Raw genomic sequence first — 22,824 nt, forward strand, 5'->3', positions numbered from 1 at the left:
AGCATTTTGGCTGGAGAATGAGTCAATGCATTATTTTTATTTATACAATGATGAGATAGGGGAAAATATATATAGTAAGAAAATAAATAAAAAAAAAATATGAAAATGAAGTGGCTAATGTACGTACAAGAAGTAATAAAAAATAATAATATGTAAAATGTTGAAAATAATATGTATAATGATAATTGAGAGCAAGATATGAATGTAGTATATATGACAATGAGAATAGAAGGCGTCCACAATTAGATAGTCAAACTAATATTCTTCCACGTAACAATTCGAGAAATACCGTCTTCAAACTTGATTCTACTTGATTTACGCTGTACAACATGATCTTCTACTAAACCTTTGTATAATCCACCACCTCTCCATTTGGCATAAACGGGTCTTCCAATATAGAGTGTTGCTGTCATTGTTTTGATGTATTGTTCCTTTTCAAGTTGCTTTTTTTCTTTCAGTTTCTAAATGAAATCAAGAAATAGTTAGTCCACATTATCTATAACAAGTGGAGGAGTTGAAAAAAACTTAACTGGATCATGTAAAGGACAATAGGCATCATAGGCCACAGATGATTGATCAGAAGCTAGTTTATGTTCCATAGTAGCACCAGATTCTTTTGCACAAGATACATGGAAGGATCTACAACATTTTCCAAAGCAACATTGAATACAAGCACCTTTATTTACGTGACAATAAAGACAAGATAATTTCCAACGAGCAGGAGGGATATTTTTGATACCATGGACAATCCATTTTCCATTTGGTAGTTTTTCCAAGTAAGTATCAGGGATATATTCGGCACATAATTGATGTACACGACGTCCTTCTGTTGTTTCCATTTCAGCCGGATATTGGCTTGGGCATAATACGCATGACTAGACAAGAAAAAAAAAAAAGAACATCATAATCAATATAAACAGTCATTTTTATTATCACATTCATTTTTTTTCCATTTTTATTGTAATATTTACCTTATCCTGGGTCAATCGAAGAGATACAGAAGTGGGAGTTTTTCGTTGTTTTTTTGAAGAAGGCAATGGAGGTATCATTGTTGGAGGTGGTGATGATGATGATATTGTTGTTGATACAGATTCATTATTATCTTCTTTAGATGGTGATGCTGATTTCGTAGAATCAAAGATGGTCATATCAATAGTAACACTATCGTTGATACAAGTACATGCTTTTGCTTGTCGTCCAATTTCCAACCATGATGATAAGGCAAAATTAACACTTTCGGCACAGTTGAAACCAAGATTATAACCAGAATGATAACCAAAAGGAAAAGTGATCATAAATTCACCTTCATGTTGAACACATCGATAAACAGGGATACCATTATTTGCTAAAAACTTGGGTGATGCAATATGAGTTTTGTGTCGTAAGAATTCAGGACAAATTTTTGATTGTTGGAAAAAAGTAGCTAGAGAATAGAAAAAAAAGTTTATTCCAGATTTCATAAGGTTGTGTAGCACAAATAAGGGAACTTACTTTGCATAACACTTTCGAACTTTTTGCTGTGTGACCCAGGAATAGAATACCACTGCTTTGGAGCACCGAAATGTAAGTAATTGATAGAATAAAGATCCATATCTTCCACATGCCATGGAAATGTTGCCTTCCACATACCAAAATACAAATAAGGAGTGTTCACACCTGGTAAAGTCACACCAATTTGATTCAAAACATTGTCGAGTTTGTTAACATTCCATGATTTCACTGTAGAATCGAATAATGCTGCAGAAAAAAAAAATTAATCAATGCACAAGATGAATACACCTTTGCTATATATATAGAAACTTACTTCCTGTCATATCAGCACCATACATAGGTTGAGTAAATGTGAGATTTCGCCAATAAACTCGTTCTAATTCTTTACAATAGTCATCCGTATAGATATCTTCATTGTGTCCATGTACATCAAAGGTCACTGGCATAGGTTCATCAGATTGAGCTAAAGCAATTTCATCCGCTTGTATTTCCCGTTTAGTTCGTTTGGAGAGATCTGGTGAAGGAGGAGGTGAATGTAAATGAGTTATTGTTGTAGATCCTTTTGTTTTTGATCGAGTCTATAAGAAATAAATAAGCAAACAATAATATATACATATTTTTTTTCATCACATACGTTTGTAAAAGGAGGAGGATGTGATGATCGTATTTTTGAATCATTCTGTTGTTGTTGTTGTTGCTGTTTTTGTCGGATATGATCAGAATGTTGAGATCGACGTCTTTTTTTATTTAGTGAAATAGGTCTGGAAGCACGATCGGTTGTCAAGTCAGGTGGTTTGTGATCATCTTCTTGGCAAAGGGAATGCCATTGATTGAGTGTATAAGGTCTTCTTTTCTCCACATTTGTTTGTTGATAAATACCTTGACAGCCCATAATATGTTGAATCTATTAAAAAAAAAAGATGAGCTTTTACTGGTGATCACATGGGTTTTAATTTTAACTTACAATTGGATTTCGTACTCGAACATGTTCCAATTTTTTATCAATAGGTGGTAATTTTCGAGTCCTAAAAAGTATATATATATTAAAAGGTTTCTTGTTAGTTTGATATTTTTGCATAAAAAAAAAATGGCTCTTACCATTCTTTGGGAGGAATCACTTTTACAATGCCGGCCTCTTTGCCATAACTGTCAATAGCTTCCATAAAAGCATAAAAGTCTTTGAATTCTTCCATTGTTGGACGAAATACAGGAATCTGTCCTCCATGATCCTAGAATGAAAAAAAAAAAAGAGTAAAAGTACATTCAATGAGCTGTCAAGTAAAATCATAATCGACCGGAGTAAAGAAAAAAAAAATTGTGTATTGTTGTCAAACTATAAGGTTTCGAGTACTTTTTTTTTTTATTCGAAATGATAAACTTTCATTTCATTTTTATTGTAATAAAGACTTACCTGATCATAATATTCACTTGGTTGTATCGTCTTTATAGTCATGACTTCATAAATATCCAAAGATCAAATTTAAATAAAAATGAATTGAGATTTTCAAACAAAGAAAGAAAGAAAAAGAAGAACAGAAAAATAAAAGCCATTGGAGCACAATTCTTTGTTACAACAAACGCACGTGCACTTTTTTTTTTTCACTGTCTGTGACTATTTCATCTCCGCTAAGGGCCAGTTTTTTTTTTTTTCTTGCCTTCTCATTCTTATTGATTTTTTTTTTTCCTCTTTCTCCCTTTCACTCTATAGTTTCCAGTTAATATATATATATTTTGTAATGAAATTATCGTTGTTATTGCTTGGTTTATTTCCTTTTGTATTGGCAACTAAAAATATACCAGAAATAGAAGAAGGTAAGTTGATAAAAATAAATTTGTATATTATATTCTCATCATTTCCATCTTATAGGTTATGAAAAAGTGACTTGTGGTAGTACTATTAAAATTGCCAATAAAGCAACACAATATCGGCTTCATTCTCATGGTGTCTCTTATGGTAGTGGGTCAGGTCAACAGTCAGTCACAGGATTTGTAGAAAGAGATGATCCAAATAGTTTCTGGTTAGTTAGAGCAGCACATAATAGACAATGTATTCGAGGGTAAGGAAAATACATATAAAGAACGCGATAAATTAAAATTGATTCTATGATAGACAAGCCGTACCTTGTGGTGCTATTATCCGATTACGCCATACCAATACCAAAGGATACCTCCATAGTCACTTGCATTCTTCACCTTTATCTGGACAACAAGAAGTCAGCTGTTTTGATGGTAACGATGGTGGAGATGATTGGCAAGTTCAATGTGTAGATTCGACTCAAGAATTCTGGTTACGTGAACAACCTATTCATTTGATTCACGTTGATAGCAATACTTATTTGACTAGTAGTCCTCAATATCAATATGGACAACCTATTCCTGGACAATTGGAAGTAGCTACTGCAAAATCAAGTTCAAAAAATACTCAATGGATCGCTCAGGTAAATAGACAAGTGACCTATTAATGATTTATGATATTAAATATTTGTTGTTGTTTTTTTTTTTTTATTTTATAGGAAGGGATTTATTTTGCATCAACATCATAATGATAGTAAAATAGTATAGAGATGAGTGGATAGTCTTAGTGTAGATGGTTATGAATCGTTTTATATATAAATAAATATATATACAATATTTATATTTTGTATACGATTTTTTTTTATTTGTTTATTTTGTTCAAAATGTACATGATGAATAAGAGAGTCAAAAAAAGAAAATATATATGATGATGATAAAAGTGTCACTGATTCTATACGAATATATATATCTATATATAAAAGGATGATAATAATAATAATAAAAAAAGATCTAAACAATTGCTTCAGTATCACCAAGAACAGGAGGTACATAAGAGTCAACAAGATGAGCATCGGAGGGTAAAATGTAATCCTTTTGTTCCTGAGCATAATGATTCATCAAGGCATCACGGCAAGCACGATGTTCAGCCATTTTCAAAGAACTACCAAATCCTTCACCCAATTTTTTATTACCAGAAAAGACACCAACGACAAAGACAGGAGAGCTTGATTTACGACCAGTTTCTGATAATAAGCGAGATACGGCACGTTCCTTTTTGGATCGATTCAACAAGGCACTAAGACTACGTTTAGCTTCCATCCTCCTGAAAGCGGGAAGAAGATCAATTGTTCGGTTGTTAAGAATATAATCATGTACCATTTTCTTAGCAGCATCAGGACCTTGTTCTTGATATACGGCACCTACTAAAGCATTAATACAACTACACATGGCATAAGCATGACCATCCATTACACTATCTTCAGCTGTCTATACAAATGAACATAATATTAGTTTCATATCATACATATATTATCCAAATATATTCGTACCTGAGGACGTTCCCAACGCATAACATGTTGTAAACCAAGTTGATGACCTAAACTATTTGTTGCTTTGGCAGAGGTGTATGCAGAAGTAGCGTATTTGAAACAATCAACTGGTAAATCAGGATATTTGCAATGAAGATATTCAGTTGTATAATAAAGAATAGCTTGTTTTCCCAAGAAAGAAAGAGCTTGATTATTATGTTCAGCATCAAAAGTGGCATGAGTGACAGCTTGTTGTAAAAGTTGAGGAGATAAATTTTGAAGTCCTAATCGACTACCAAAAGCAAATAAAGCAGCATTATTATTATTATTGTTGTTGTTGTTGTCGTTATTATTAATGGATACGTTAGAAGGATAAGTAGCCGATTGTATAATACGATTAGTGTGAAAAAGTGAAATGGAGGCTGTTCGAGGAACTAAAACAAAACAAAACAAAAAAGTTAATTTCATTATAAATAATAATAATAAAAAAAAAACTTAATCTCTTTTATTATTTATTTACTTTGAATACGAGATACTAAAGGACGACACTTTGATAAAAGCATAATAAAGATATATAAAGTAGTTTGAAAAAAGAAAAAAGAAAAATAAAAAAAAAGGAAAGAAAAAAAAAACATCGAATTTGACAAACTCTTTTTTTTTTTTTTTGTTCACCTTCCTGCCCCCCAGTTGTGAAATGGTGGCTTTTGGTTCAAAATTGTTTTAATCTCAGAAGCTGATTTCCTTTTTAGTCAGAAAGGAGGGGGAAAAAAAGAACTCTCTATGCAAAAAGAACGAATTGGTCATTTTGATCCGACAAGAGACTTTTTTATTATTATTATTATTATTATTATTATTATTATTTATCCCCCCCCCTTTTTTTGTTTTTTTTCTTTTCTTTTCTTTTCTTCTCCTTTCTTTTTTTTTTCTTTTTTTCTTTTTTTTCTTTTTCTTTTTCTTTATTTTTTTTTATTTTCTTTCTTTCTTTTCAACATTTATATTACTTTTTGAATGGCACAACATTCTCCTACATTATTAGAATGTCACGAATGGGTAATGGAACATTGTTCCAATTTATTGAATACTACTTCTGATGATCCTAGTGATTGTCTTATTGCTATCGACAGTACTCGTATCTTTATTAATGCTCTTCAAGCTCCTATTACGGTAACTCTTCCTCTACAAAAGAAATTAGATAAGCTTACTCAAGTTTTACAAACAAACACAAATATCGCTGCTGTGGTAAAAAAAAAAAAAAAAAAAAAATTATAATATTTATTGTTTATTTTTGGATAAAACTAATTATTTTCTTCTTATTTTAGGTGCAGGAAATTCAATCAGTATGTCAAACTTGTAAACCTTGGTTACACTCTATTTCATTTGTAGAATGTAAACCTTTAACTGGTGCTGTTACTTCTATGTATCGTCTCGAATCTCCAAAGGTAATCCCTCATTTATCTGCTCCTGATTATACTGCTATGTGGCCAGACTTTATGAATCGCAATTCTGGTTGGTTTCGACAATATTTTGTTGGCAATCCTTATGTCACTTTAGCAGGTCCTATACAGCGCTATGACATCATCTCTGCATCCTCTTCAAAAACAACAGATACGTCAGAACATCATGATCAACAAGACGATGACAATTCTTATGCTATTGTTACTGTAGTTCAAGAGAAGCTCAAGGCTAAGCATACTTCACCTAATACAAAAAATAATAGAAAGTGTTCGTCAACAACTTGTTCTAGAACAACGACTGGCATTCAATATAGACTCATCATACGTACCAGCAAAGAAACCAAGCGACATACCCTTTTGGAAACAGACGTTAGAAATACTTTGGATTCTCTGGAAACTTGTGGACAAGGCGATCGATTAGAAATATCTTCAATAAATCAACAAAAAGAAAAACAGAAACATCGACCACTTCGCAGTTTTTCATCAGCCATCATTCATCACACCACATCTTCATCTTCTTCTTCACCAGGACAGAGACGATGCAACAATGATGATGACGATAATGATTATAGTCCCATTCGCAACAAAGGTCATTACAAACGTGATTATTTAAATAATACTACTTGTCCATCTTTACAACGACTATTATGTGCAACTCTTTTGTCAATTTATCCACATTTGGATTTACGTCAATTCAAGGCATTATCAGCAGAAGCTACTATCATGGCGGGACTAGAAAAGGAACTGTTACGTTTTGATGAATTAGGGGTAAAAACAATAATAATAATAAATAATCATTAACCAAAAAAAGACTAATAACAATATATTATTGATTAGATTCCAAAAAATTACAAGTTTGGAGTATTGGTAGTACGTGATGGCCAAACATTAGAAGAAAATTGGTTTTCCAATACTGGACTATCAAATGATCTTGAACAGTTTTTAAACATCATTGGACGACGTATCACATTACAAGGCTACAAAGGCTATGCAGCTGGACTGGATACAAAATGTAAGTTGATTTAATTAAAAAAGAAAAAAAAGATCACGTGGATAATAGATTAACGTTTTTTTTTTTTTTTTTTTTTGGTTACCTTTTAGGTGGTGAATCTGGGGAATACTCATATGTGACGAATTGGAAAGAAAATGAAATCATGTTCCATGTTGGACCACTTATGCCATACAATCCTCAAGATAAACAACAAGTTCATAGGAAACGCTACATTGGAAATGGTAAAAATAATAATAAAAATGGATAACCTATGATATTTATCATTCATTCGTTTATTTGTTTTTTTTATTATTATTATTTATTATGATGTATCCCTTTTTTAGATATTGTATGTATCGTCTTTATGGAAACGAATCAACCTTCACTTTTCGATCCTGGTGCTATTCGATCCCAATTCCTACATATATTTATTGTTGTTCATCCAGAAATAGTAGATGACAAGCAAGCCTGGAGGTAAGCTGACTCTACAAAAAAAAAAAAAAAAAAAAAAAAAAAAAAAAAAAGAAAGGATCAGTGGTTAACGGATTTCTATCTTCAGAGTGGAAATTGTATGTAACAAAAATGTGCAAGAATTTGGACCTCCAATACCAAGTCCACCACTGTTTTTTATGGAAAATGAATTACGGGAATATCTTATCTTGAAATGTAAGTAGAAAAAAGAATGATGGATCCACTCTTTAACTTTTTTTTTTTTTTTTAAAAAAAAAAAATTGATGTAGTGGTCAGTGCAGAGAACGCAGCCCTTCAATCTGATAAGTTCGCAATGCCCAACAAGAAAGCAAGACAAGGGATTTTTAAATCGCTAGTGGATAAGGGTCTCACAGCATCAACACATTCTTTGACACAATCAAGCTCTTTCTTACAAACAAAGACTGGATTGGATAGCTACTTGAGTATAATGGGTGGACAACAACGTAACAAGAATGGAAATATTAAAAAGTTTGCCAGCATTCAACGACCACAGTCGGCAGGACCGACAGAAAGGAATCATTCACGATCAAGTATGCGTAGTTTACGGTCCGCTATAGAAAGTCCAGTATCATCAGTAACTGTATCTTCATCACCAATATCAACTTGTTCCTCTTCATCCTTGGTAGTTCCCACTCGTTCCATGACTCCAGATCAAACAACAACAACAACAACAACAACAACAACAACAACAACAACAACAACAACATTATCATCATCTTCATCATCGTCATCATCAATTTTATTCCCTTACACTTCAAAGTCAAACGTGCTACGTGATTTAAAAAGTTTGACTCGACGAAGGCATTCAACAGCATCTACAGCCAATCGATTCACCACACCTTCTTCATTGGATCGACCTGTTCGAACAAACTCACCTATTTATATCCCATCTCATTCACCCACATGTCAGCGTATGTTGGAATCGCCAGTATCTTTTGATCATGATTCTTCATTGAAAACGAATACAACAACAGGGGATCCGTGCTGTTCAGGCTTATCATCTCGGTCTTCTTCTTCGACATCATTGACTACCAATAGTCATTCACAATCCAGTTCTTTTTATTCGCCCCCTTCACCTCCACCTATGGATATGATCAAATCACCTCCTTTGGAAACAACTAGTAGTATTCGGTCTCGTGCTCAACATTTGGTATCGGCAGTCATGCGACGAAAACTGGGCGGTGATCATTCGTCATCATCATCTTCTTCTTCTTCCATCATCTCTCGGATGCCTCGTACAAATTCGTCGTGGGTGAAAGATACTTGAAATCAAACCTTGGGGTTACCTGATTGGGACACGTGTGGAGAGCCTGGAAACCTTTTTTTTTTTTTTTTTTTTTGGTGTACAATTAGTTTGGTTGATTTTCCCCCTTTTTTTTTTTTTTTTTTTTTGTTACCGACATAGGCGTTGATAATCCACTTTGGTATAGAAATCCATTTTATATCAATATATAAGAAATAAAAATAGAAAGACCAAATTGTTTTATTTCTTTGTTTGTTGAGTTTTTTTTTTATTTATTTATTTATTAGGGGTAATGGTAAAGAAAGAAAGAAACAGTACGTAATAACAATGATATTCAGATAGGATTTTAAAAAAAAATGGAGGAACTAGGGAGTGAGAAAAAGAAACATTCTTTTTTGATTTTGTGTGTGTGTGTGTAATAAAAGCTAAAATAATATGGATAAATCTAACTATGAGAGGAAGGAATGATATATATACAAAAAAAAATGCAATTACATCAAACCCACATCACGTAAATTTTCATGCACGACGATAGAATTGATAGCAGACATGACAAAGGTGATTTGTTTTGTATCGGTAGCACAGGTAAAATGGGTATAGACTTGTTTTGTATCGGCGCGTGTGTTGAGAGAAACAAAGCGTTGGAGGAGATATTGACAAGCGGCATCGTAACGTTGACCACCAGTGTAGTCATCAAAATAATTCGACATGGGTGATTTGATGATCTTTTCTGCAAACAAATCAATCTTATTGAGGAAAAGAATGATGGATGTCTTAATAAACCATCGTGAATTACAAATCGAATCAAATAATGTAAGTGATTCCGAAAGTCGATTCTAAACAAAAAAAAAAAAAAATTGAATTTTCTTCTTTTTTTTTTTTTTTTGGTTCATCTAATGAATCAAAACCTTACCACTGTTTCATCTTCAAATAACATTTGATCATATTCAGAGATCGCCACCATAAATAAAACTGCAGTACATGATTCGAAACAATGGATCCTAATCATCAAAGTAAGTATATATGAAAAAAAAAGAAGGGGTATCTTTTTTTTTTTTTTTACCATTTCTTTCTTTCAGAACGTTGTCCACCCACATCTAACATACGATAAGTCAAATCACCAATGACAAAGGTTGTTTCGGTAATCCCAGTAGATTTAACTCTTGAACGTAATACATCTTGATCACTTGGCATATAATTAGGTTGACCAATCCTTAATATAGAATCAAAATAACTAGAAAAAGAAAAATTAAAAAAAAAGCAAAAAAAAAAAAAGAATAAACTTACTATCTTGCCGAATCATTTAATTGAAATTCATTAGATCGATCTACACATGCTTTGACAGCAGGATCAGCCCAAATAGAAGCAATGGCTTCCACCAATTCATGAGCCAAATAATCCACTTGAGGATGAGCCTCCATAATCAATCGTCGATGTCCTTCATTACCAGGATGTTGAAAAGGGATCTTGAGAGTATCCATTGCCTCCAAAGTCACTCGCATCGATTGCATTGTGTTTGAAAAAATCACTTCTTTGAAACTTTCTCGTTCTTCCACCGTAAACCCGCCGTCATGGATCAATTTCATTTGTTTCACAATCGTTGATTTCCCCGATTCCCCTGCCCCTGTAGATCCAAAAAAAAATGAGGTGAGAAAATAGAATATATATATATATATATTGATTATGAATCCATCTTTTTGCATCTTAATATAGATACAAGATGTATATAAAAAAAAAAGAGAAAAACTTTTCGATCTCCGTAGGTCGTTGCTCGTGTTCCAACTTGCCTAAAGTAAATAGACTTACCTAGTAACAACATCTTGATTTCAGACTTGAGATGAGCTCGGTCTCGTTTAATTTGAGTTTCGATTTCTTGGTGTCGTTGTTTTTCCTCCACATGTTCTGTTGATAGACAGCAACCCATGATTAAAAGTTGTTCGTTAAAAAGTACTGAGGTTTTTTTTTTCTTTTTCTTTTTTCGTTTGTCGATAAGGAAATATATGATAAACAAAACGGGTGGGAATATAAATAAAGATATACAGAAAAAAAAGACAGTACAAGCTACAAACACTTGGTCAAAAAAAAAGAAAAGAAAAATCTATGGTATTATTTATTGAGGAGTATATAGTGGGAAGGATATACAAAAAAAAAAGTAATCAAAAAAGAAGAAGAAACAGAAAAAAAAAAAAGAATGGTGGGGTGAGGATAATAATAATAATGAAAAAAAAAAAAAAAGAGACAGGGAAAACACCACCGCCGCGTATCACACACAAAGAGAGAATAACTATGGTTACGCCTGAGTCACCACAAGGAATAATATGCCAACCATGATATACCCCAAAACATCATCGAACCGGTTTTATCACTAAATTGGTAATCATCGGTTTGTTGTACATTCAGTATTCACATTCAACCAAGTTTGAGTTAACCACCGTAATTTCAATTTTTCCATTTTCAATTGTTGACGAGCAAAACTTCGAATAGATTTCAACATATCATCAGGATGTACTCTTTGATAATGAGCCAGTTCATCGGATACCATTTGATGAGATTGATTAATTTGATTTGTACTAGTACTAAGAGTTGAAAGTGTCTATAAAAAAAATATATATATATATTTGAGATCGGCTTTATTTGGTGTTTAGTTTAGTACCTTTGCAATGTTTTCTTTTTCACGTTCCACTTGCTTCGTTTGTTCCATACTAGAGAATAACCCATTCCAAGGCGGATGCTTGCCCTTTTGTAAAGAATCACGTTGTTTTTCCAATTGTTGGACCAATTCTGCTTTTCTTTTCAACAACGTAAAAGGATATTCCAGTGCAATCTAATATAAAAAGTTTATATTTTTAGTCCCAGCTTATTGGTTCTCCCCCTTTTTTTTTTTTTTTCTTTTTTTTTTACCAATACACCGTGGCTTGTATCATTCATTGTTTCCAAACTATCCACCAATGATGTGAAAGGAAAGACATACTATTAATAAATAATAATAATAATAATAAACAGAATAATCATCAAATATGAGTTCCCTTGTTCCCCTTCCAAAATAGAAATCCCTTACCGTTGTGTTACTTGCTAGGTTAGTACAAATTTTGATCGCCTCTTGATGATGATTTCCTATCCATGTCAATTTTTCGTATGCTTGTGTCACTTGATCCAATGTATCTTGAAATCCTAACAAACAATAAATGAATATTACTTAATCCGTTTTTTTTTGTGGATATTTACCTTGTTGACATTGTAGTAAATGTTGAGATTGTTGAACCATATTTGATAATGCATCACGTAAAGGTCGAATCATCCCTTGACTATAAGTTAAAAAATACACTTCATCAAAATCTTCCACTGGTGAATTAGAAGGAAGACTAGCACCCAGTTTTTCAATCATCAAGTTCCGTTTTGAGTAAGATCTATCCTGAATCGCCGCTTTCTACAGAAAATAAACAAGAATCATAAACAATCACCATCATCCTTTTTTTTTTTTTTTTTTACTTACATTCAAATAACTAGTACGTACAAAACCACGAACTTGATCATGTTGTCGTAACGTAGGATGTCGTTGTAAAGTATCCATAAATTGATCCAACTGTCGTACACTTTTCTGTAACAGAGTTAAAGGTGGTGGGGCAAGATCGAAAACACAAGGATCTATCAGCATTCCTTCGTTTAATGTTGGAAGAAAGGATTCAGGAATTTCATGTAATAATTCTTGACGTAAAAATACAAAATCATCCCAAGTTCTTTCCACAGTTGTCATTATCATAGTTTCTGTTGGTTCCACCCACTATGAATAAAAAAGAATAAATTAAAACACGTGAGTCCATCATAACCTTTTTGTTACCTTTCCACTCTTGATAATATAACGAACAGGGTCCATCAAAACACGTGTCACTGCCCATGGTTGATGCATCTTGTTGGTTTCATCAGATAATGCTTTTGGCTTGATCTTCAAACACCACGATTCAAAAATATATAAATATGCTTTATCACATAGATCAATGGGTCGAGCTCCTGCATCATTGATTGCATGTATATCTGCTCCACATTCTAAAAGACTGGTGATAAATACTTGGTATGTCTTGCGTGACGTTCGTTGAGTTGTGTTTTTTGTCGCTAATGATACAAGGTGTAATGCGGTATTGCCCGCTAGTCTGTCACGAACATGAACCAAGTCCCGTAAAGAATAAACTGCATGTTCGATTGTCATAAATTGTTCATCATCCCGTTGTTGTTGTTGTTCGTATAAATGGAGTTGCTCTGCCATATAATGAAGTCCTGATCGCCCTTGATAATCCAACCGAAATTGATCCACTTCATAATGATCCATCAAGGAAAACATAATCTTGAATCTACCCATTGCCGCCCATGTCAACCAAGGAGATCGACCACGACTATCCAAGGTATCCACTAGTTCGTTTTGATATTCTTCTAAAAGATCCTGATCTTGGCAAAGATGAAAGAAGGTCTGACCCATCCTATTTGGTTGTCGTCTAGCTGATGAAGGAAGATGATGTAATAAATAGATCAAGGGTGTTGTTGTCGTAGTGAGATGTGATGGATGCGTCATACACGCTAGATGTAATGGTCCATTTTGTTGTTCGTCTACTATATCACAATTAACTCCAGCTTGTACCAATAGATCAAGAATTTTACTTGCTGAACCATTCTGTTGACATGCTGCTAAATGTAGTGCCGTACGACCAGTTACGCTAGAAGAAGAAGAAGAGTGTACATTCCCAGAGTTCTCTATCCTTGCATTCAGCTTATCAGTAGTCCATTCATATTGTGTCAATAAATATTCCACCAAAGCCATAGATCCAGATATCACCGCCATCATCAAGGTCGTTTCTCCGTTATCGTTGATCGTATCTGTCACAGATTCAAAAGATGCCAAAAAAGGGACATAATCCAGAAGACCCGATCGACATGCCAATAAGAGAGGTGTATTACCTTGAGAGTCCCGAATCACTTTGCCCTGTGTATAATTATTATTAGATGTATGACATCGAGCATAAAGCATTTCCAAATGTTGTCTATCTTGTCCTGCTGATAATAATGTTGTGTTTTTCAAGCACCGCCAAAGTTGCTGGTTATGATATGAGACTGTAGCTAATTGCGATATGGCAGATTCAGAGATATAGACCAATACTCCTTCCAAAGTACTAAGAGAAAATCCATATTTTCCACCAATGACATCACGTTCAAAAGTATATTCTTTCATATAAGTCCAATGAGCGTTCAAATGAGGCACCCGACTTTGTATCACTGTGAGTAAAAGTAAAGGCACCAATGTATCGCTGGTATCCAAAGAATCTGATGTCGTTGTTGTTTCTATTGCTGAAGCAGTTGAAGATGATAATGCACGTATGGTTGAGAGAATACAGTCAAGCTTTTCAAAAGGTGTTCTATAAGTTCCAATGTTCTGAAAGATAACTACAGCACGTTGCACACGTAGTCGAGCATCACCGAGTGCGTTAGAAGGAAGACCTAATTGCGTGACATCAACATGTTTGACTTGTTCAATAACTTCAGATAGATGTAAATCACGCGATAGTACTACTTGAGTAATCTTAAAAAATACTACATCATATGTTTGTTCCATAATATAACTAAAGAAGTAGAAAAATGATTAACAATCAGTGTAGAAAAAAAAAAAAAAAGTTCCTACCTTTCAAATGCCGCATGAATTTGACCTTGCATAATTGTACTGGGAATTGTCATGTTATGTAAGACCTAATGAACAAGTTAATTATTGGGAGGGTTACATAGTTAATCTCTTTCCAAATTTACCTTTAATCCATTTTGTACCAAAGTTTCTATAGTAGCATGAAGAGTATCTAATTGATCAGTATGAATAGCCTCATCAGAAGCATCCTGAACCATTTTTGCCAAAGTTGGAAAAACTTGATCATCCACGCCGTCTAACAATTCTTGAAAACTATGAATACATCAAAGGAAATATATATATATTATCTTCAGTCATTTAAACTACAAGGGAATCTTTTTTTTTTGAACACTTACATTGTTTGCTTCTTGTTGGGTATAAAGTTGGATGCCTATTTATAAAGAGTTATAAATATATATATGTATTGAAATAAGTTTCTATTGATGTTCTTACATGTTTTACCAAGATGGGACGGTCCAGATAAATTAACAATAAAGGCACTATGGCCGCTTCTGTTTTTGTTGTTGAAGATGGGTGGTTGTTTATACGTTGGTGTTGTATGATTGGTGACGAATATGTTCGAATATTACCAAGTTGTATAGTTGTTTGATGAGTTTTTATCATGGTTGCTCTAACAGTAGTTGGAAAACCAATGTCGGTAGTTACTTTGTTGTTACCAGTATATAATATTTTATCGTTGAGAGTTGTAAATTTTTTCTTCTTGATTGTATCATTGGTGACAGTTTGTTGTTGTGCAGGTAGAATATCTGTAGGATGTTGTTGACCGATTAAACTCTGAGATCTTGGTTTAGATGGTAATGCTTTTTGAAATCGATGAGAAGGTTCTATTCTTGGTGAAGTAATTCTTGATAAAACCGATGAAGCAGATAATGAGGAACGAGGTTTTGGCCAATGAATATCAGCCGGAATAATAGGTAAAATATGACTTGCTATAAATAAGAAGTAAGTTAGAGAGAGTATATATTATTATTATTATTATTATTGAATAGATTTACCTAAAAAGTCATTATCTAATTGCTCTTTATCTGGTAAGGAGTCAATGGGTGGTAATAAAAGAATGATGGCAGTAGCTTCTTCAGGAAGAACTATGTAAGGTTCATGATACAAACATTGATAAAGTGGATGAGGGAAAACTGGCATGGAGAAGAAAGGGAGGAGAGAAATAAATTAAGAAAAAGAAAGGAGGTGAAAATGGGAAGAAATCCGTTTTAAGCTGGTCAACGTGCGTAAGCGGTGATTAAATTTAAGGGAGTGAGATATATCAATTCAATTGACCATCGTTCATTACTTTTTTTCTTTTCTTTCTTTCTTTTATTTATTTATTTATTTATTATTCACTTTGATCATTCTATTTCTCTATTACTAAAGAAATTATATGATCAAAGTAAATATATTCATTTAAATTATTCTTATCATTATTATTATTACCTTCTATCGTTGATCTATCTACTATGGGTGTCATATGTTGTAAGGAAGAACCAGTGGATTTGAATAGTGAAAGTAAGTCTTTTTTTTTCTTTATCTATTATCTTATTATTGCTGTTGGTTTGTTTTTTTTTTTCTGTGTCACATTGGGAATAAGGAGGAAGAATCAAGAGGTATGGTTTTGTTTTAAAAAAAGAGGCAAATAAGTTGAGGGATCAAGGGGCATGAATAACAACAAGAGAAGAGGGAAAAAAAAAGGGGGGAGGCAAAAAAAAAAAAAAAATGTAAAAAAGGTTTGGGCAAGTTTAGTGAAAACAGGTCTTGTGAAAAAGTGAAGTTGTTGATATCCTCCTGCTTCCCAATGTTACTAGTAAAAACAATAGTCTATCTTTCTCCTTGTCAAATTTCCCCTCCTCCTCATTGACCTTCTTTTTATTATTATTATTAGTTGATCTGACCCATTTTGCGTTACTACGATCTGTTGGCAAAGGAGCTTTTGGTAAGGTGCGTGTGGTCCAACATAAGGGAACAAAACAACTTTTTGCACTCAAGTATATCAATAAAGCCAAATGTATCCGGATGCATGCTGTTGAAAATATTATTTCTGAAAGACGACTACTGGAACGATTAGACTACAAACTTATTGTCAATTTGCGTTATGCTTTTCAAGATGATGATAATTTATTTATGGTACTTGATCTAATGTTAGGCGGTGATTTACGCTTTCATATGGACAGAATGGGTATTATGACTGAAGAATGTGTTCGTTTTTATGCTGCTGAAATTTCTCTTGGTCTTCATTATTTACATCAACAACATATTGTACATCGGTAAGCTTTTTTTTTTTTTTTTTTTTGATGAACAAAAAAGAAACAGGTTTTTTATACTGATTGTCTTCACCTTTCCTTTTATAGTGATTTGAAACCAGATAATATCCTACTTGATGAATGTGGTCATGCTCATTTAACTGATTTTAACATTGCTGTCCAATTTTCCGAAAACAAACCTTTACTCTCGGTAGCTGGTTCTATGGCTTATATGGCTCCTGAAATACTGAAGAAACGTGGTTATTTTGCTTCTGTCGATTGGTGGTCTTTAGGTATTGTTTGTTATGAAATGTTATTTGGAAAGGTAAAGACAATCAAACATTCATATTGAATATATACTAATATTTATGATTAGAGACCTTTTAAAGCCAAAACAAATGATGCTTTGAAACAGGCCATTTTGAACGAACAACTTGAATTCCCTGATGATCCTCCAGTATCTCCAGAAGCCATTCAAGTCATCAAAGGATTATTAACAAGAGATGTATCTCAACGACTCGGTGTAGGTGATCAAGGTTTCCAGGATTTAAAGTCTCATCCATGGTTCAAGACAATACAATGGCAACGATTAGAAGCGAAACAAGTGGAACCACCGTTTATCCCTGATGTAAGTCTACTGAAAGAATAATATAAGGAAATAACATCACTTTTTTTTTTTTTTTTTTTGCAGGACAAACGTGCCAACTTTGATCCTACACATGAATTAGAAGAAATATTACTGGAAGATAACCCACTCAAGGCAAAGAAAAGAATGGCGAAAAAATGTGGGTCCAATACCGATGTATCAGATAAAAACAATGCATATGATGCCTATAGTGATCCTGAATATCAAGTGATGGAAGATAAGTTTTTGACTTTTGATTACACCAAGCCTGAACAAAATTTACAACAAAAGCAACAACAGCAAAAACGTAGGGAAATGCAACAGCAACAAAACAAAAGAAATGGTATCACCAAGAGTCAACAAGTACGCTCTAAGGTAAAAAAAAAAAAAAAAAAAAAAAAAAAAAAAAAAAAAAAAAGAATTAGATAGTGATCATTTCCATAAAATGAAAATATACTCATCACATTATTGATTATAGTCACGGGGAGATTACAATGTAGAAAGTCCACCAACATCACCACGATTGACAGCAGTATCATCTTATTCCAATCATCGTATACAATTACCTGATGAAGAAGGATCTTCTGCCATGACAAGAATACCCAGTACGTTGGATATGAAAACCACTTCAGCAACAGCAACATCAACAACAACAAATAGCGCTACCACTGTCAATACTACAGCCTTGCCTTCTTTGGACAATGGTGACAAGTCCTCTTCAAAAGCACAAAACTCAATAACAAATTGGCAACTCCCTTCAACCATGCTATCGTAAACAATGGATTAGCATTTTCCCTGCATTTAGTATAACTCTCTTTATTATTATTATTATCATTATTTCTCTTTTGATGTTGTTTCATTAACCAAGCACTGTTTATCTTCTTTTCCTCTTGTTCCCTCTCTCTCTCTCTCTTTCTTCTTTCACATCATCTACTTAGTATTCTTTATCTTTCATCTGTCATTCCACGCTCTTATTTAATACCTTTACTGTTAGCCTCCTCTCATATTCGTGCCTTCTTTTGTATGAAATAAAAAAAAAAAAAGTTCTGCGATTCGCTAGCTCAAATCAAAGGTTGATGTAATAAATGATCAAAGGGCCTAGAAATCAATATTATATATATATATATAAATATATATGATTGTGTAAAAGAGTGATACAAATAGTTCGGAATCCTTACTGATATTTTTAAAACACACTATGACACATATGCCGAAGATATTGACTATAATGGTTGACAGACATTTATAGATGATGATAGAATGATATGATATCGCCGAATGGATGACGAAATTAATGAACCAATGATAAATGATGAAAGATGATAGAAGATCAATAATCATTACTATTTTACTTGCAGAGATGAACTGGATTTCGTGTCATCAATAAAACTTAAAGGTAGAAATAGTTATTTCTCAGAGAAAAAGAAAAAAAAATGAACAATGCGTAAATGGAAGTTCTCCAACTTTTGTTAACCTAAATTGAAACAAAGGAAAAAAAAATATACCCAGTGATATTCCTTCTTTTTTTTTTTTAGATGATGATTTGCACCAATCCCCTTTTTTCATTATATCAATTCATCAGGAATAGAGTTTTACCCCACATATAAGCAAATGTTTAACAAAAGTAAAAAGAAAAAAAATCCCAGACTCTTTTTTTTTTTTGAAAAATTATACTGATGATCCCAATATACAAAAATATACCTTCCCTTTCAATCGGAGTCCTCAGGATAGAAAGAAATGAAAAATAAGGTTTGCATATGTTACAGCCTAGAATGGAAATAGACAGAATGAATGGGATAAAAAAAAAAGATTGTTTATTATGAACATAAATAAAGGTCTAATGACTAATACACTAACATATATACAAAAATAATAATAAAAAGACATAATCATAAAACAGAAGAAGAGAATTGATGTGAAAGGAGATCATTGAGCATCAAATCGGAATCTGGTAACATAAGGGAGGAGGGTAATTCTGGGTCAAAACGGTAAAATTCACATGGAATAAAAAGGGAAGACTGAGGTTTTGCAGTAGAATCATGATGATCCACGTCTTCATCATCCGGTAAAGTCAACATATCATCCAAAGAAGATGACGGTGAAGGTGGTGATAAACAAAAGTAATCCGTTTCACATGGGTCGACCGCCACTGTAATACTACGAGGTAGATTCATCCATTGCAATTGTTGATCCTGTTGTTGATCCATAGGTGAGATGGGTGGTGTTAACTTTTCTTCCAATAAAGTAGGTGAAGAAAGAGAAACAAATTCTGTTTTTTGCTGTTCACTAGTTGATTGATCCTTGTTCCTTGCCTTTTCTTTTCTTGATTTAATTTGATTCCATCGGGTTCGACATTGTCGTTGTGTTCGTCCATAAATCATTCCTGATACTCTAATCCAACAGCATCCAAATCGTGATACTCCAGCACGTAACATATCATCCTCTTCTTTTTTCCATCGTCCTTTTCGTACAGTTGGATCAAGAGCTTCTGTCCATCTTGCTTGACATTGAATACCAGTTCGATTGGGAATGTTTTGTGCAATTCGATTCCATGGTAATACACTTCGATTACTATACTTCTTGACAGCTTCTGTCAATGCTTCATCTTCTTCAGGTGACCATCTTCCTTTGTGTACATTGGGGCTATATATATATATATAATAAAAAAGATTGATTAGAGAAAAAAAAAAGGTTTTTAGATAAGAAATCATTTACTTGAGAGCTCCAAGCCAACGTGTTGAACATTGTACAGGAGTTCGATCAGGGACATGTTGTGCAATCAATGACCATTTGTGGGGACCATATTTCTTGACGGCTGCCATCAATAGTTTATCTTCTTCCGTAGTCCAACGACAATAGAAGGGTGCCGACCGATTAGTATCTTGTTTGAAGACAGAAAATACACCAGTAGGATCGTCAGTAGTGGAGGTCATTTGAGTTAATTAATCAATAAAACAGAAAAGTGAGAGGGTATTTGAATATATAAAAAAAAAAGGTAGGAGGAAAAAAAAACAAGAAGGAAAGAATGTATCATGTTGGTTGGTTTATATAGGTTTCTAGGGTTTTCTTTTTTTTTTTTTTCTGACTCGGTGGAATACTCTTTTGGTAAAGAAACAAGTAGCGAAAAGAAAAAAAGAAAGGAGGAAGGAGGGGGGTAGCGGGCAAAGTCGGAAAATTGTGGAGCTGAAGACATATGACGATGTTGATTGGTCAATTCCTACCTGTGTCCAAAAATGGTACCTTTCAATTTTTTTTTTTTTTTTTTTTTTTTGGCTGATACTTTCAATGATTTTTGTGGGGAAAGTAAAAGAAAAGATTTATTTGGGCTATATTTTCTGACCTTGAATGATTCGTTTTTGATCGCACCTCTAATGGCTCAATAAATAAGGTTAGCCATATTCTTTGTTATTTTGTCTCTCTCTCACGCAAGACGTATATAGATAATCTGACTTCCCTTCTTATCTTCAGTTAATATCAATCATCATCCAAGTCCGTTTCTTCGGATCATCCTTCTATTCCTTCGTTTTGATCAAAAAAAAAAAAAAAAAAACTACTGACAAATAAAAAAAAAAGATAGACTGTTATCGTTTATTAAACTTCATTTCGTAAACAGATGTGAAATCATAACTAGAGAAGCGGTGGTTGAATAGATACACTATAAAAGGTACTCCAACACCTTTTAAATGACAGAGGTGCACGGTCATTTCTTCAAACGCGTTTGGAAATAAGTTGTACATTATCACTAAGTATATCAAAAAAAGAAAATAGGGATTAGATCATGAACTATAATCATCCATTCATCCATGTTGGGAAATATTTCCACTATCTTTTATATTTTTCTTGTTCATTACTTATAAATAGTAATAATAATAAAAGGCCATTTCTCATTCATTATTGAATACTATCCACGTAATCAAACTTCATGATGCAGAATACACTGTCATTCATTCATTATACATCACTACCTATCAATTATCAATCAATCATCATCAATCGATTGGGATTTTTGGCGTTTGAAGTGCATGAAAGTTTGAGTTTCAAACCAGTGATCAAAAGTAGGACGAAAAGGTCCACATCAAGGCTCACCATGCTTCGCGCGATCAATTCAACGTCCGCATGGTTTTTTTTTTTTTTTTTTTTTTTTTTTTTTACTCTCTTCTATTTATTCTTTTCTTTTTCCTTTTTTTTTTTTCTTTTTTTTTAAATTTTTCATTTTTGACATTACTATTTTGTTTATCATATAGTTCTATATGGAAGTATTGAATTTTTTATCTCGAGTCAAAGATACATTTACGACGCAAGAATTCGCCAGTCTTTTACAACAACTCAGTACCGAACGGTTCTCTGTTCCGATCTCACAAGTATCGATACCATTACGAGCAGCGTTTCGAAGTCCATCACGTATTCATCTCAAACCCGAGTTTGATAGTATGATCAATAAAGCGTTGACCGATCCTGTGTATGAATCCATGGTGACCCGTGTTGCTGAACAATTCCATCTCCTCTGTATGGTGCAAGCCCAATTCCCGAGATCTGAATTTGCTCACTTTGTTGACTGTTTCCAATTCGACCAACCCAATACAACAGATGACCAAATCCGCCAACGTCTTGATCAACTACGACAACGTATCTCGCCACGGTTAAGAGAAAGACTCGATAGGATCCTGAACCGACCATGGGTAGACCAAGTGGATACCATGATGGAAAACGATGGTATGGATGACGACATGGTAGAACCACCTGTTCCAACAACTCCTGTCTTGCACCCACAACCTTCTCCTTCTTCTGAAGAAGAAGCAGCATGGAACGCTTTATTGCAACAAGCTTATAATGCCTTGACCAATGATCCACATTTATGCCAACAACTGGATGATATTCTCAATATGGACAAATTGAATGACAATCCATTTTCAACCACTATTACCAATATATATGAATGGATTCAAAATACCAATCCTGCCCTATGGGAACCTCTTAGTACAGTTTTGGAACAAATGCAAACTGTACAAGGTAAAAAAAAAAAATAATAGTAATAAAAAGGAAAAGTTTATTCATCATCTTTTTTTTTCCATTAGAGGCAGAATCAAGTCAATATGAATCATACGAAGACTTTGTACAAAGGAACTTTTTGGATGGTGGTGGACAAGAATATTTGGATGGAGAAATCGAACAAGCCCGTGTACAACATTTATTTAGTAATCTTTCCATGTAGTTTATTGTTTTTTTTTTTTTATTTTTATTGATACCACTCATATCCTATATCAAATATTCATCCAAAATAAAAAAAAAAA

General features: G+C 33.4%; 9 protein-coding genes across 9 annotated transcripts; 4 read left to right on the forward strand and 5 right to left on the reverse strand.

Moving 5' to 3' along the window:
• Positions 1 to 11: 11 nt before the first annotated feature.
• On the reverse strand, positions 12 to 2,998 carry BX664DRAFT_329928 (JmjC domain, hydroxylase-domain-containing protein). The gene is made up of 9 exons (XM_051544891.1): positions 2,903 to 2,998; positions 2,590 to 2,720; positions 2,456 to 2,516; positions 2,126 to 2,395; positions 1,805 to 2,069; positions 1,492 to 1,737; positions 972 to 1,423; positions 531 to 875; positions 12 to 461 (listed from the first exon to the last, which is right to left on the reverse strand). Exons 1-9 carry the CDS (start codon positions 2,942 to 2,944, stop codon positions 243 to 245), a joined length of 2,031 nt encoding a protein of 676 aa, XP_051401985.1. The 5' UTR covers positions 2,945 to 2,998; the 3' UTR covers positions 12 to 242.
• Positions 2,999 to 3,164: 166 nt separating this feature from the next.
• BX664DRAFT_329933 (MIR motif-containing protein) lies at positions 3,165 to 4,140 on the forward strand. The gene is made up of 4 exons (XM_051544892.1): positions 3,165 to 3,303; positions 3,359 to 3,548; positions 3,602 to 3,929; positions 4,005 to 4,140. The coding sequence occupies exons 1-4, from the start codon at positions 3,228 to 3,230 to the stop codon at positions 4,032 to 4,034; spliced, it is 624 nt and encodes a 207-aa protein (XP_051401986.1). The 5' UTR covers positions 3,165 to 3,227; the 3' UTR covers positions 4,035 to 4,140.
• On the reverse strand, positions 4,141 to 5,443 carry BX664DRAFT_329934 (ribonuclease III domain-containing protein). Its single transcript, XM_051544893.1, has 3 exons — positions 5,335 to 5,443; positions 4,836 to 5,248; positions 4,141 to 4,773 (listed from the first exon to the last, which is right to left on the reverse strand). The coding sequence occupies exons 1-3, from the start codon at positions 5,375 to 5,377 to the stop codon at positions 4,297 to 4,299; spliced, it is 933 nt and encodes a 310-aa protein (XP_051401987.1). The 5' UTR covers positions 5,378 to 5,443; the 3' UTR covers positions 4,141 to 4,296.
• A 282-nt stretch (positions 5,444 to 5,725) lies between these two features.
• Positions 5,726 to 8,118, forward strand: BX664DRAFT_109567 (uncharacterized protein). The gene is made up of 6 exons (XM_051539695.1): positions 5,726 to 6,053; positions 6,134 to 7,036; positions 7,106 to 7,280; positions 7,370 to 7,501; positions 7,604 to 7,733; positions 7,819 to 8,118. The coding sequence occupies exons 1-6, from the start codon at positions 5,823 to 5,825 to the stop codon at positions 7,931 to 7,933; spliced, it is 1,686 nt and encodes a 561-aa protein (XP_051401988.1). The 5' UTR covers positions 5,726 to 5,822; the 3' UTR covers positions 7,934 to 8,118.
• Positions 8,119 to 9,272: 1,154 nt separating this feature from the next.
• BX664DRAFT_378873 (G-alpha protein) lies at positions 9,273 to 11,168 on the reverse strand. The gene is made up of 5 exons (XM_051548843.1): positions 10,801 to 11,168; positions 10,282 to 10,618; positions 10,058 to 10,228; positions 9,908 to 9,995; positions 9,273 to 9,830 (listed from the first exon to the last, which is right to left on the reverse strand). Exons 1-5 carry the CDS (start codon positions 10,916 to 10,918, stop codon positions 9,486 to 9,488), a joined length of 1,059 nt encoding a protein of 352 aa, XP_051401989.1. The 5' UTR covers positions 10,919 to 11,168; the 3' UTR covers positions 9,273 to 9,485.
• Positions 11,169 to 11,235: 67 nt separating this feature from the next.
• BX664DRAFT_109594 (uncharacterized protein) lies at positions 11,236 to 15,828 on the reverse strand. Its single transcript, XM_051539696.1, has 12 exons — positions 15,673 to 15,828; positions 15,110 to 15,606; positions 15,013 to 15,047; positions 14,782 to 14,929; positions 14,660 to 14,724; positions 12,833 to 14,600; positions 12,488 to 12,775; positions 12,220 to 12,421; positions 12,053 to 12,165; positions 11,896 to 11,964; positions 11,648 to 11,818; positions 11,236 to 11,587 (listed from the first exon to the last, which is right to left on the reverse strand). Exons 1-12 carry the CDS (start codon positions 15,815 to 15,817, stop codon positions 11,372 to 11,374), a joined length of 3,717 nt encoding a protein of 1,238 aa, XP_051401990.1. The 5' UTR covers positions 15,818 to 15,828; the 3' UTR covers positions 11,236 to 11,371.
• A 300-nt stretch (positions 15,829 to 16,128) lies between these two features.
• Positions 16,129 to 18,308, forward strand: BX664DRAFT_365001 (putative camp-dependent protein kinase; the record flags this gene model as incomplete). Its single annotated transcript, XM_051548447.1, has 6 exons — positions 16,129 to 16,177; positions 16,551 to 16,932; positions 17,017 to 17,233; positions 17,285 to 17,536; positions 17,600 to 17,840; positions 18,022 to 18,308. 6 exons carry the CDS (start codon positions 16,129 to 16,131, stop codon positions 18,306 to 18,308), a joined length of 1,428 nt encoding a protein of 475 aa, XP_051401991.1.
• Positions 18,309 to 19,325: 1,017 nt separating this feature from the next.
• On the reverse strand, positions 19,326 to 20,614 carry BX664DRAFT_329940 (Homeodomain-like protein). Its single transcript, XM_051544894.1, has 2 exons — positions 20,249 to 20,614; positions 19,326 to 20,176 (listed from the first exon to the last, which is right to left on the reverse strand). Exons 1-2 carry the CDS (start codon positions 20,464 to 20,466, stop codon positions 19,423 to 19,425), a joined length of 972 nt encoding a protein of 323 aa, XP_051401992.1. The 5' UTR covers positions 20,467 to 20,614; the 3' UTR covers positions 19,326 to 19,422.
• Positions 20,615 to 21,714: 1,100 nt separating this feature from the next.
• Positions 21,715 to 22,813, forward strand: BX664DRAFT_329942 (uncharacterized protein). Its single transcript, XM_051544895.1, has 2 exons — positions 21,715 to 22,543; positions 22,609 to 22,813. The coding sequence occupies exons 1-2, from the start codon at positions 21,784 to 21,786 to the stop codon at positions 22,743 to 22,745; spliced, it is 897 nt and encodes a 298-aa protein (XP_051401993.1). The 5' UTR covers positions 21,715 to 21,783; the 3' UTR covers positions 22,746 to 22,813.
• Positions 22,814 to 22,824: the final 11 nt, after the last annotated feature.

Source organism: Halteromyces radiatus (assembly GCF_025201355.1).
Source record: "Halteromyces radiatus strain CBS 162.75 chromosome Unknown BX664scaffold_3, whole genome shotgun sequence".
Classification (NCBI taxonomy): Eukaryota; Fungi; Mucoromycota; class Mucoromycetes; order Mucorales; family Cunninghamellaceae; genus Halteromyces; species Halteromyces radiatus.